This window comes from Thalassophryne amazonica, chromosome 2 (genome assembly GCF_902500255.1).
Source record: "Thalassophryne amazonica chromosome 2, fThaAma1.1, whole genome shotgun sequence".
NCBI classification, from domain to species: domain Eukaryota; kingdom Metazoa; phylum Chordata; class Actinopteri; order Batrachoidiformes; family Batrachoididae; genus Thalassophryne; species Thalassophryne amazonica.
Window position 1 is genome coordinate 159,126,968 of NC_047104.1, and position 12,452 is coordinate 159,139,419.

At 41.1% G+C, this 12,452-nt stretch overlaps 1 protein-coding gene across 1 annotated transcript in view; it reads right to left on the reverse strand.

Moving 5' to 3' along the window:
* Nucleotides 1-5,186: 5,186 nt before the first annotated feature.
* ddb1 (damage-specific DNA binding protein 1) overlaps nt 5,187-12,452 on the reverse strand; it is a 260,804-nt gene continuing 253,538 nt past the window's right edge. Inside the window, exon 27 of the mRNA XM_034160167.1 lies at nt 5,187-5,280. Within this exon, the coding sequence (XP_034016058.1) occupies nt 5,197-5,280 (84 nt within the window). The 3' untranslated portion in view covers nt 5,187-5,196. The remainder of the gene's footprint in view (nt 5,281-12,452) is intronic.

Sequence of the window (12,452 nt, forward strand, 5' to 3'; positions counted from 1 at the left end):
ACATCGACTATTGGAACCATCAACCACTAATTTAGTGGTCGACGAGTCGTTTATTTAAGTCTTTGTGTTTCTCTCAATTCATAGTTTTAGGCAGCAAGCCGTCCTGTTGTCATTTGGATGTTCAAATTTTGGGAAAGACGGCCGATTAAAACAGTGGCTGTCTTGTTCAAAGCCGCCTAAAATGTGCAGTTTACTGACGGAGCTGTCGGTGTGTGTGTGTGTGTGTGTGCGTGCGTGCGCGGAGTCAACGAGTCATGAGACATTAAGTTCTGTTGAGAACCATCAGTGCACGTGAGACAGCTAGCGCGGAGAGAGAGGATTTTAACCCGAGAGAACATGTTAAAAAAAAGAACACACACACACAACAAAACTAAAGCGTGGAGCTGCCTGTACTTCTCTTTCAACTTTCTCTACCGGTGTTTTTCTGATGGCACCATCCTGTTCACACCATGTGCGCGTCGTATACTGAATTTATGAGATGAAGTAAATGGTCAAACATCCTCAAAAAATGAGAACATATAAATGAACTGAGCAATAATTACACACACGGGTTAAAAAAAAAAAAAAAAACCCTGCTGTGGAGAAGCTGTGCAGTGATGTTCAGAGGAACAGATCATAAAAAGCAGGTGAGAACTCTGAACTTTAACAGCTGTTATTTTCCAAAGGTATTTATTTGTTCAATCGTAAGATTAATGTAGTGTTCAAGCACAAAATGTGACTGATGAGAAAAAAAATGACTTCATCACACTAAAATGAACTGGAGTCAGAATAAAAATACAAGCTTCTGATTTTTGTTATTTTTTAAAATCATTATAAGCTGCAGCTACATGTTTTATTCATTTCAAAGTGAGTTACCTCTCATTTTATTCTGATTTATTTATACAAAAAATATGGGGAGTCAAATCAGCCTGCATTGTTCTTTTCAGTTTATATCAAAGTTTTCCTGCACGTCTGTGTATTTTTTCCTTCTTTATAAGAGTTTGGTCTTTACATTTGTTCTACAAAGTTTTAAAACACAATAAAATGTTCACACTTTTCTTTAAAGCAGTTCTGTAATTTCAGAAATTAAACAGAAAAAAACACAAATCATAAAGAGTTGGGACTATGTGTAAAATGAAGACTAAAAACAAAAATGTTGCACTATTCCCAGTTTCTCCACTCACAGAAGCCAAAAGTTCTTCCAGAGTTGTGTCTTGGTGGTTTCCCTCACTTGTCTCCTTCCAGCATGGACATTTAGTTTTTGAGAACTGCCTACCTGACACAGATTTACTATAAAGTGCACAACTGAAGCACTGTTTGTATTTCTGAATGATTGAAATAGTCAATGATTTGGAAATGTTTATGTTTTCATCCCCTGATGTTTCTCAGAAAATGCTGCAGGCCTTAATTTAGGAGATTATGCATGAGCCGAGTACTTGACTAATCGCAAAAATAATCGTTGACTAGTCTATCAAAAGAGTTGTTTGTGGCAGCCCTACAAATAACTGGAGCTGCAGGAGCTCCAGTTTGAGGACCTCCTGTCCTGTTCGCACATGCACATGTAAACAAAGAAAAAAAAAAGTGGCTGCTGCTGTGGTTCCTCGCTCTCTCTCCCCTCAAACTCTGTCATAATTGTGTTAGAAACCAGTCACCATTTGTTTTATTATACATCTGTGTAGTTTAATAAATAAAATAACATTCAGGGACGATTTGTTCACGCGCGCACGTGAAAAAAAAAAAAAAAACAAAACAAAAAAAAAACAAACACAAAACTGGCTGCCGCTGCTGCTGCTCTCCCCTCAAACTGTCCCCAGAGAAGAAGAGTCTGACACATCAGAGGAGGAGTTTTGAGGTTGATATATAGTCCATGGGCCAAGCAGGTTATCTGTACCACTTAAGGTGACTAAACGACACTTGGAATCCAGCCTCAGTGTATCATGGCCTACACAAAAATGTATGATAGACATTCCAGGGTGGTAGCTGTAGCCAGCTAGGGGTCAACGAAGAATTACACAGGGGTCAAAATGTAAAAATGCCCAATCACGTTGAAAACTATATCACATTGTCTGATCATAACAAATGCAAAAAAGTATAGTTTGGACCGTCTATGACAGAATATTTTGGAGTTATGGAGTAAAAACAGCAAAAATGGTGACAAAAGTCAGTTTCTGTTTGTACAGGGGTCAAATATTAAAGTTAGTCCAATTTCAGTAAAAAAATTATGCAAATTATTGTTTGGGTTAATAGGGTTCTAAAAAGGAATAGTTTGCACCATCTGTCATGCTTAGTTATCACGTTACAGGGTAACATATGTCACATGTCAGAGTTCAATGGACGTCGACCTTGTTTGACCTTTACTTTGGAGGCCAAACATTCAACACAGCCAAAACTATTCCATTTATTAATCCTTTTATTTCAACCAATTTGCATAATTTTTTTTTTACTGAAATTGGAGCAACTTTAACTTTTGAGCCCTGTACAAACTGACCTTTGTCACCACTTTTCCTGTTTTTACCCCATAACTCCAGAACATTCAGGAATTGTTATGATCAGACAATGTGATTTAGTTTTCAATGTGATTGGAGCATTTTTTAAATTTTGACCTCTGTGTAATTCTTCATTGACCCTTAGCTGGCTACAGCTACCACGCTGGGATGGTTATCATACATTTTTGTGTAGGCCACGATACACTGAGGCTGGATTCTAAGGGTCGTTTAGTCACCTTAAGTGGTACCGATTAGGTCAAAATTGATGACTGGCTCACGGACTAATAAGAATGACTTTTGGTTGTGCAAGTAACTTTTTTTTGGTGCAAGTCATTTTTTAATTCTAGCACCAGTGCAAGTAGGTTAAAAAAATGTATTTCGAGCCCTGGTAGGGTTTTCCTCTACAGGACGCCAAAAATAAAATGTGATTCAATTTGATGAGAAAATGTTTTGTGCAAAATTTCTTTTTTGTTACGACTATTTGAAGCACTGCCACACACGGGGTGTAAGAACAAACAGCAATAGTAATGAACCTGTTGACACATGAAATACAAGTGGAAACAACAATCCTTTCTGGGGTTTGTAAGGTTACACCTTATTTGTGTGAATCACCTTGAGACAACTCTGTTGTGGTTTGGTGCTATATAAATGAAAATAAATTGAAAGTGAATTGAATTTCTCCTTTAACTAACCATATAGGAGAGATAATAAAGTATCACATGTCACTGTGCACCAGCAAAATCACCGACAGCAGCAACATGATCCAGGACCTGCTGTGAGGACTGGAGTGACGGGTCATCCTCCCACTCTGAGGGTCCCTGATCAAGAAGTCCATGTGGACGCTGAAATGCCTCAAAAATGCCACCTGAGGCAGATGGAGCAAAATCTGCCACTAATATGCCACTAACATATCCAGTCCAGAACTCAAAATGTCACTCGCACGTCACAAAACACAGGAGCCGGATGGCAGGGGTTCATATTTTTCAAATGTCATGAAATTTCACACAATTAATAGCGTTAAGCGATTTTTCATAAAAACAAAACACCACTAAATTTGGGGTTAAAGGTGTGTAACTATGTTACTTTTGCAGCACTGCTGGTGACAGACAAACACCTGCATCCTGCTGCTGGTGACGACCGTCAGATATTGATATATGAAGCTCGTGAGAGTCTACGGCTTCCCCTGGACACGATTCCAGTCCATCACGGGTTACTTCCCCAGCCAGGGCCGGAAACACTGCAGATGAAGAAGGACACAGACATGCAGCAGCATGAGCAGGAATTCTGAATCTCCTCTGCAGACAAGGAGACTTGGTGTCAAAATGACCGAGACCTCCACCCTGAAGGCTGCCTGACGTGCACTGGGACGGTTCACCCAGCTGTAAACAGGTACCAACCCGGGCTGGAGAAGTCACCTGTGATGGACTGGTGTCCCAGTCGGTCCTACTCTCATGGGTTGCCCTCTACAGTCTGGGGATCATATAACCTGTGAGGTGTGGATGTAATGAAATCCACCAGAGTGTCAGTAACAGATGAACTCAAACTGAACTATGCATGAAGATAGTTTCTGAACTTTTCAGAAAAATGAATTATTCATTGATTCTGGCAGTGACATCAATCTCTGTATTGGCTGTTTTGTTTGTGTGTCCTCGGTTTTCTCTATGAAAACAGATTTCTGTATGAAGAACTGAAGATGGAACCAATCCCATGTGGATCCAGAGCCAAACAAAGTCCTGAACAGTGGGACTGCAGGAGAACTGGCAGACTTCAAGTGTCAGTCAGCATCCAATTTGTGTCAGAAGCAGACGGTAATTAACACAGCTCGTCTGAGCCGTCACTGTCAGAGTCTGAACTTTCTGTTTCTACCGTGTTTCCCGACAGACAACAAAACTCAATGATGTGTGTGGAGTCAACACAAGGGGGCGCCGCACACGGAGCCGACCTCAGTGCAGCGGAGAGTGAAAGACCAAAACGCAAAGAGGTGCAAAACGCAAAGAGGGGCAAAACGCAAAGAGGGGCAAAACGCAAAGAGGTGCAAAACGCAAAGAGGGGCAAAACGCAAAGAGGGGCAAAACAAAGTTCAAGTCAAACTCAATGAACCTTTTTTTTATATTTTATTAGACAAACTCAATATATCTATTTCTGTCACTGTATGTGGTCAGACAAAGAAAACAGAATGTGAACTAAACAGTCTGTCAGAATCACAGGCTTTAGTTTTGGCTGAGAGAAGAGCTGCACCAGCAGGACGCTGCATTAGAGCCCAATAATAATTTAAATGTAAGCAATCAGAGCAAAAATCTCCACGATGAGGACGGGGACGGGCAGCAAGACAGTCGACGCTCAGACGTCCACAGCAAGAAAACTAAAGTTGTTCAAATCAACAGGAAACATCACAAAGACACAACAGCCGAAAGTCCTGATTCTTCCTCGTACAGATGGATCCCTGGACTGACTGTCCCTTAAAAACAATAGAGAAATGTCTTGGTGAGCCAAGTGTCCCCACACACGCACACGCGCACACACACGACCAACATGGTTACTTTGGTCTGTTTGCTGTCCGACGCAATGCCGCGTCGCCTACAGACTGCTGTCTAAATGAAGAACGCGACGCGCCGGCAGCACGCCTCACGTGTGAATGACGGACACGCACACACTCGTGTACGGTCATTTACAAATCCACTCTCTTCCAACACTCCTCTCGCTCAGTCAGGTTCCAGGTGTGGGGGCGGAGCTAGTGGATCCTGGTCAGCTCCTCCACGATCTTAATGACCTCGTCCACTGTGGCTTCACGCTTCATGCCGCTGCCGTCGTCGATCTGAAACAGAACACCACAGCGTGAGCCACGTCAGCTACGTCACATTTAATTAACACCCACACATGCACGTGAAGGGGAGGGGGCGTGTTTCACGAACATTTTCCCAGCATTCTTTGCTGTTCTGACACACTGCAGTTGTGTTTTCAAAACAGTTTTCCCCAGAACTTATTCAGGCTGTCTCCAGAAGAGGCGGTGGAAGGATACATCGAATGAACACCAGCTTGTTAAATCTGAGTGTTTAACTGTTCATCAGTGTGGGTTGTGCAGCCCCCCCCCCCACACACACACACACATATAACTTCAACTTGACAAATAATTACTACCAAGTTGCAGATGAAGTTTTAACAATAAACGTGCACTCTGATTGTCCAGCAGACAGATTCTGAGTCAGTTTTCCTGAATCTGGCCACAGACACAAACTGCAGACGAGGCTTTTTGTTCTTGTAGACTTTTGTTAGAATAAGATGTAATGTTCACTTGTTGACAGGTTTCATTTTAAGCTGTTTCATGAGATACTGTATTGTGACATTGTAAGTGTTTCTGTTTTTATTTACTGTATTGTGATTTCTCTCTTTTTAAATGTGTATTTTTTTAAATCTTTTTTTAAACATGATTTATCTCTTTATTCATGTTTTATGCTGTTTTCTTTCTGTAAAGGACTTTGGGCTGTATTCATGTTTGAAAGGCGCTTCACAAACAGTTTTATTACAAGAAAAACAACATATAATGGATTCAGGTGGACCAGCAAATTTTGTTCATTAAAACCGAAATCCATTATACAAAAGATGTCATAAGAGTGGAGGAAGGTGCACACAAGTTGACTACAGTCTGTGTTGGAAATGCCAGCTAAAAGAAATTGGAGACTGTAAGGTGGTGGCAAGAGAGTGTAGCCAGACAGCATAGGATGGGATAATAAAATCTTGGAAAGTGAGAGGATGCCTGAGGAGTGGAGATGAAGTGTGCTGGTTCCTATTTTCAAGAACAAGGGTGATGTGCAGAGCTGCAGGAACTACAGAGGCATAAAGTTGATCAGCCACAGCATGAAGTTAAGGGAAAGAGTAGTAGAAGCTAGGCTTAGAAAACAGGTAAAGATCTGTGAGCAGCAGTATGGTTTCATGCTGAGAAAGAGCACTACAGATGCAATGTTTGCTCTGAGAATACTGTTGGAGAAGTACAGAGAAGGACAGAAAGAGTTACATTGTGTGTTTGTGGACTTAGAAAAAGCTTATGACAGGGTGCCAAGAGAAGAGTTGTGGTATTGTACAAGGAAGTCTGGAGTGGCAGAGAAGTATGTTAGGGTAGTGCAGGACATGTACAAGAATAGTGTGACAGCGGTGAGATGCGCAGTCGGAATGACAGACTCATTCAAGGTGGAGGTGGGATTACACCAAGGATCAGCTCTGAGTCCTTTCTTGTTTGCAGTGGTGATGGACAGGTTGACAGATGAGATCAGACAGGAATCCCCATGGACTATGATGTTTGCAGATGACATTGTGATCTGTAGTGAGAGTAGAGAGCAAGTTGAATCTAGTCTGGAGAGGTGGAGATATGCTCTGGAGAGAAGGGGAATGAAAGTCAACAGGAGCAAGACTGAGTCCATGTGTCTGAATGAGAGGGAGCCCAGTGGAATAGTGCAGTTACAAGGAGTAGAAGTGGAGAAAGTAGGTGAGTTTAAAGTTTACAAGACAGTAGTAAGACCAGCTATGTTGTACAGCTTAGAGACAGTGGCACTAACAAAACGATAGGAGGCGGAGCTGAAGATGTTGTGATTCTCTTTGGGAGCAGGGATGAAAGTGGTGAAAAAATGAAAAAAGCTGAAACCCAAAATTAATATGGGGGTCTCCTCCTGTGGAGTTGCCCAGGGTGAGAGGTGCTGGACATATGTGGGGATATAGCCAAGTCCTCGGCTGAATGCCGTCATTTTGAAGTTTTTCCAGCTGCCTCAAAGCAACTTTGTGTTGCAGAGAGGAATCTGACTGTTGTTTCTGCATATGCACCAAGCAGCTTTCTTGCAGACTCTTCAAAGGATCCTGGAAAAGGTTCCTGCTCGGACTCCTTAGTTTTACTGGGGGACTTCAATGCTCACGTGTTCAATGATGGAGAAATATATGAAGAAAATTGGAGATATGTGAAAAATAAATGTCCAAAATATGTCATTTCATTTTTTTTTAGTACACTGTTGTCTGTCACTCTGCAGGTCCCAAAGGTTGGTTGCATATCAAAATGTTCGGAACAATCTTAGCTTTCAGAATATGTTATGAATTTGTTGGGAACACTGTCTCGAGAAATAATTTGTATGTAAAACTGAAAAAAGAAAAACATTTTTAGATTTTCTTCTTTGAACCTTTGTTGAAAATACGCCTTTATTCATATGAATGAACTGTTTTGGAGCGAGAAATGGGTTAACCAAAATCTCACAATCGTAGTGTACTGTATGATAAACTGTAGATCACTTTATCATACATTATTTTCATTGTCACATATAGACAGACGGACACACACGCACGCACGCACACCTACGGTCAATTTAAAGTTTCCAATTCATCAAACATATGTTTTTGGATGTGGGAGGAAGCCGCAAACACAGGGAGAACATGCAAAGTCCACACAGAAAGGCCACAGGTGAGAAGCAAACCCACAACCTTCTTGTTGTGAGGTAACAGTGCTACCCACTAAGCCACCGTGCAACCCAATCAGTGTATAATAATGCTCAAAATGAAAATATGGAAGAAAAAAGTAACATCCTCCACATAGCGATGAAACATACCAGTATTTAGCTTCAAACTTACAACAATAAGGTCACACTCATGCCTGAACACCCCCTGCTGGTCATTTATATCATGACATTCAAGTGGCTTCATGTTGGCTTGTTCACTTTGGGAGGAAACGTAGCAAATGTTCCACACGTCTTTTGCTGCTATGTTTGGAAATGTAAGCATGCTTCCATTTGAGCATAGAATGCTACCAGTTCTGCTTTCAACACTGAAAGTTGAAAGGTTTGTACAACCCCAATTCCAATGAAGTTGGGTGATTTGCAAATCCTCTTCAACCTATATTCAATTGAATACACCACAAAGACAAGATATGTAATGTTCAAACTGATAAACTTTATTGTTTTTGTGCAAATATTTGCTCATTTTGAAATGGATGCCTGCAACAGGTTTCAAAAAAGCTGGGACAGTGGTATGTTTACCACTGTGTTACATCACCTTTCCTTCTAACAACACTCAATAAGCGTTTAGAAACTGAGGACACCAATTGTGTGTGTCATGATTGGGTATAAAAGGAGCATCCCGAAAAGTCTCAGCCGTTCAGAAGCAAAGATGGGGTGAGGATCACCAATTTGTGAACAACTACATGAAAAAATAGTCCAACAGTTTAAGAACAATGTTTCAACGTTCAATTGCAAGGAATTTAAGGATTCCATCATCTACAGTTCATAATATAATCAGAAGATTCAGAGAATGTGGGGAACTTTCTAAACGGAAGTGGGAAGGCTGAAAACCAACACTGAATGCTCGTGACCTTTGATCCCTCAGGGGGCACTGCATTAAAAACCAACATCATTGTGTAAATGATCTTACCACGTGGGCTCAGGAACACTTCAGTAAACCATTGTCAGTTAACACAGTTCGTCGCTACATCTACAAGTGCAAGTTAAAACTCTACCATGTAAAGCGAAAGCCAAACATCAACAACATCCAGAAACGCCGCCGCCTTCTCTGGGCCTGAGCTCATTTGAAATGGACAGACACAAAGTGGAAAAGTGTGCTGTGGTCTGATGAGTCCACATTTCAAATTGTCCAATTGTTTTTGGAAATCATGGACATTGTGTCCTCTGGACAAAAGAGGAAAAAGACCATCCAGATTGTTACCAGCACAAAGTTCAAAAGCCAACATCTGTGATGGTATGGGGGTGTGTTAGTGCCCATGGCATGGGCAACTTACACATCTGTGATGGCACCATCAATGCTGAAAGGTACATCCAGGTTTTGGAGCAACACATGCTGCCATCCAAACAATGTCTTTTTCAGGGACGTCCCTGCTTATTTCAGCAAGACAATGCCAAGCCACATTCTGCACGTGTTACAACAGCGTGGCTTCATAGTAAAAGAGTGCAGGTACTAGACTGACCTGCCTGCAGTCCAGACCTGTTGCCCATTGAAAATGTGTGGCTCATTATGAAGCGCAAAATATGACAGCGGAGACCCCGAACTGTTGAACAACTGAAGTAGTACATCAAGCAAGAATGGGAAAGAATTCCACCTACAAAGCTTGTTGTTAGAAGGAAAGGTGATGTAACACAGTGGGAAACATACCACTGTCCCAGCTTTTTGAAACGTGTTGCAGGCATCCATTTCAAAATGAGCAAATATTTGCACAAAAGCAACACATTTTATCAGTTTGAACATTAAAAATCTTGTCTTTGTGGTGTATTCAATTGAATATAGGTTCAAGAGGATTTGAAAATCGTATTCTGTCCCAACTTCATTGGAATTGGGGTTGTAGTGTAATTCATGCAGATCAAACACTGATGTGTGTTTTGTGGTCGGGTTATGAAGAAGACAGAGCTGCCGGGCTGAATTAGTCCTTGAAGGGTCCTGGTAAACGCTAATGATGCTCACATTAAGATTTACGTTGGAAGTCTCGTTCAAAGTCGGTAAAACTGTAATGATTTCGTTCCAGTTATCATGGACATAAGACAGAGTTCTGGATGTCCACACTGAGTGTAACTGTACGTGCCTCTTCTGGCCTGACAGCCGGCAGGAGATAAGCTATTTTGCACCATTTACTATTCTTATGCCTAACATTTATCATACGACTGGGGGATGATGACTCCGGTCTCAGTGGCGTTCAGCTTCACGCTGGATTCATGAAACAGAAGACTCGCCTGCTGACAAACATGCTGAGATCATTTTCAAACATCTGCACAATTATTTTTTCCTCTAGTAAGCTGTGTCCTTTCCCAAAGCATGTTCCTTTGTTAACAAACAGCCACTAAAACATTTTGTAACTTTTAGCTCCATAAATAAACCTGAATTATCCTTTAACCTATTTCACACTGTTGAAAAGGTTCTAATAACTCTGTGAGTGAGACAGATTATCTCGTCAATAGTTTTATATCCTCACTGAGGACAACTTTGGATGCTGTAGCTCCTCTGAAAAAGAGAGCTTTAAATCAGAAGTGCCTGACTCCGTGGTATAACTCACAAACTCCCAGCTTAAAGCAGATAACCCATAAGTTGGAGAGGAAATGGCGTCTCACTAATTTAGAAGAATTACTCATAACCATCCCAAAGACGTATCATTATCTTTGGCTGCTTTCAGTGATGCCGGTATTTAGTTAGACTCTTTCTCTCTGATTGTTCTGTCTGAGTTATTTTCATTAGTTACTTCCTCCAAACCATCAACATGTTTATTAGACCCCATTCCTACCAGGCTGCTCAAGGAAGCCCTACCATTATTTAATGCTTCAATCTTAAATATGATCAATCTATCTTTATTAGTTGGCTATGTACCACAGGCTTTTAAGGTGGCAGTAATTAAACCATTACTTAAAAAGCCATCACTTGACCCAGCTATCTTAGCTAATTATAGGCCAATCTCCAACCTTCCTTTTCTCTCAAAAATTCTTGAGAGGGTAGTTGTAAAACAGCTAACTGATCATCTGCAGAGGAATGGTCTATTTGAAGAGTTTCAGTCAGGTTTTTAGAATTCATCATTGTACAGAAACAGCATTAGTGAAGGTTACAAATGATCTTCTTATGGCTTCGGACAGTGGACTCATCTCTGTGCTTGTTCTGTTAGACCTCAGTGCTGCTTTTGATACTGTTGACCATAAAATTTTATTACAGAGATTAGAGCATGCCATAGGTATTAAAGGCACTGTGCTGCGATGGTTTGAATCATATTTATCTAATAGATTACAATTTGTTCATGTAAATGGGGAGTCTTCTTCACAGACTAAGGTTAATTATGGAGTTCCACAAGGTTCTGTGCTAGGACCAATTATATTCACTTTATACATGCTTCCCTTGGGCAGTATTATTAGACAGCATTGCTTCAATTTTCATTGTTACGCAGATGATACCCAGCTTTATCTATCCATGAAGCCAGAGGACACACACCAATTAGCTAAACTACAGGATTGTCTTACAGACATAAAGACATGGATGACCTCTAATTTCCTGCTTTTAAACTCAGATAAAACTGAAGTTATTGTACTTGGCCCCACAAATCTTAGAAACATGGTGTCTAACCAGATCCTTACTCTGGATGGCATTACCCTGACCTCTAGTAATACTGTGAGAAATCTTGGAGTCATTTTTGATCAGGATATGTCATTCAATGCGCATATTAAACAAATATGTAGGACTGCTTTTTTGCATTTGTGCAATATCTCTAAAATTAGAAAGGTCTTGTCTCAGAGTGATGCTGAAAAACTAATTCATGCATTTATTTCCTCTAGGCTGGACTATTGTAATTCATTATTATCAGGTTGTCCTAAAAGTTCCCTGAAAAGCCTTCAGTTAATTCAAAATGCTGCAGCTAGAGTGCTGACAGGGACTAGAAGGAGAGAGCATATTTCACCCATATTGGCCTCTCTTCATTGGCTTCCTGTTAATTCTAGAATAGAATTTAAAATTCTTCTTCTTACTTATAAGGTTTTGAATAATCAGGTCCCATCTTCTTAGGGACCTCATAGTACCATATCACCCCAATAGAGCGCTTCGCTCTCAGACTGCAGGCTTACTTGTAGTTCCTAGGGTTTGTAAGAGTAGAATGGGAGGCAGAGCCTTCAGCTTTCAGGCTCCTCTCCTGTGGAACCAGCTCCCAATTCAGATCAGGGAGACAGACACCCTCTCTACTTTTAAGATTAGGCTTAAAACTTTCCTTTTTGCTAAAGCTTATAGTTAGGGCTGGATCAGGTGACCCTGAACCATCCCTTAGTTATGCTGCTATAGACGTAGACTGCTGGGGGGTTCCCATGATGCACTGACTGTTTCTTTCTCTTTTTGCTCTGTATGCACCACTCTGCATTTAATCATTAGTGATTGATCTCTGCTCCCCTCCACAGCATGTCTTTTTCCTGGTTCTCTCCCTCAGCCCCAACCAGTCCCAGCAGAAGACTGCCCCTCCCTGGGCCTGGTTCTGCTGGAGGTTTCTTCCTG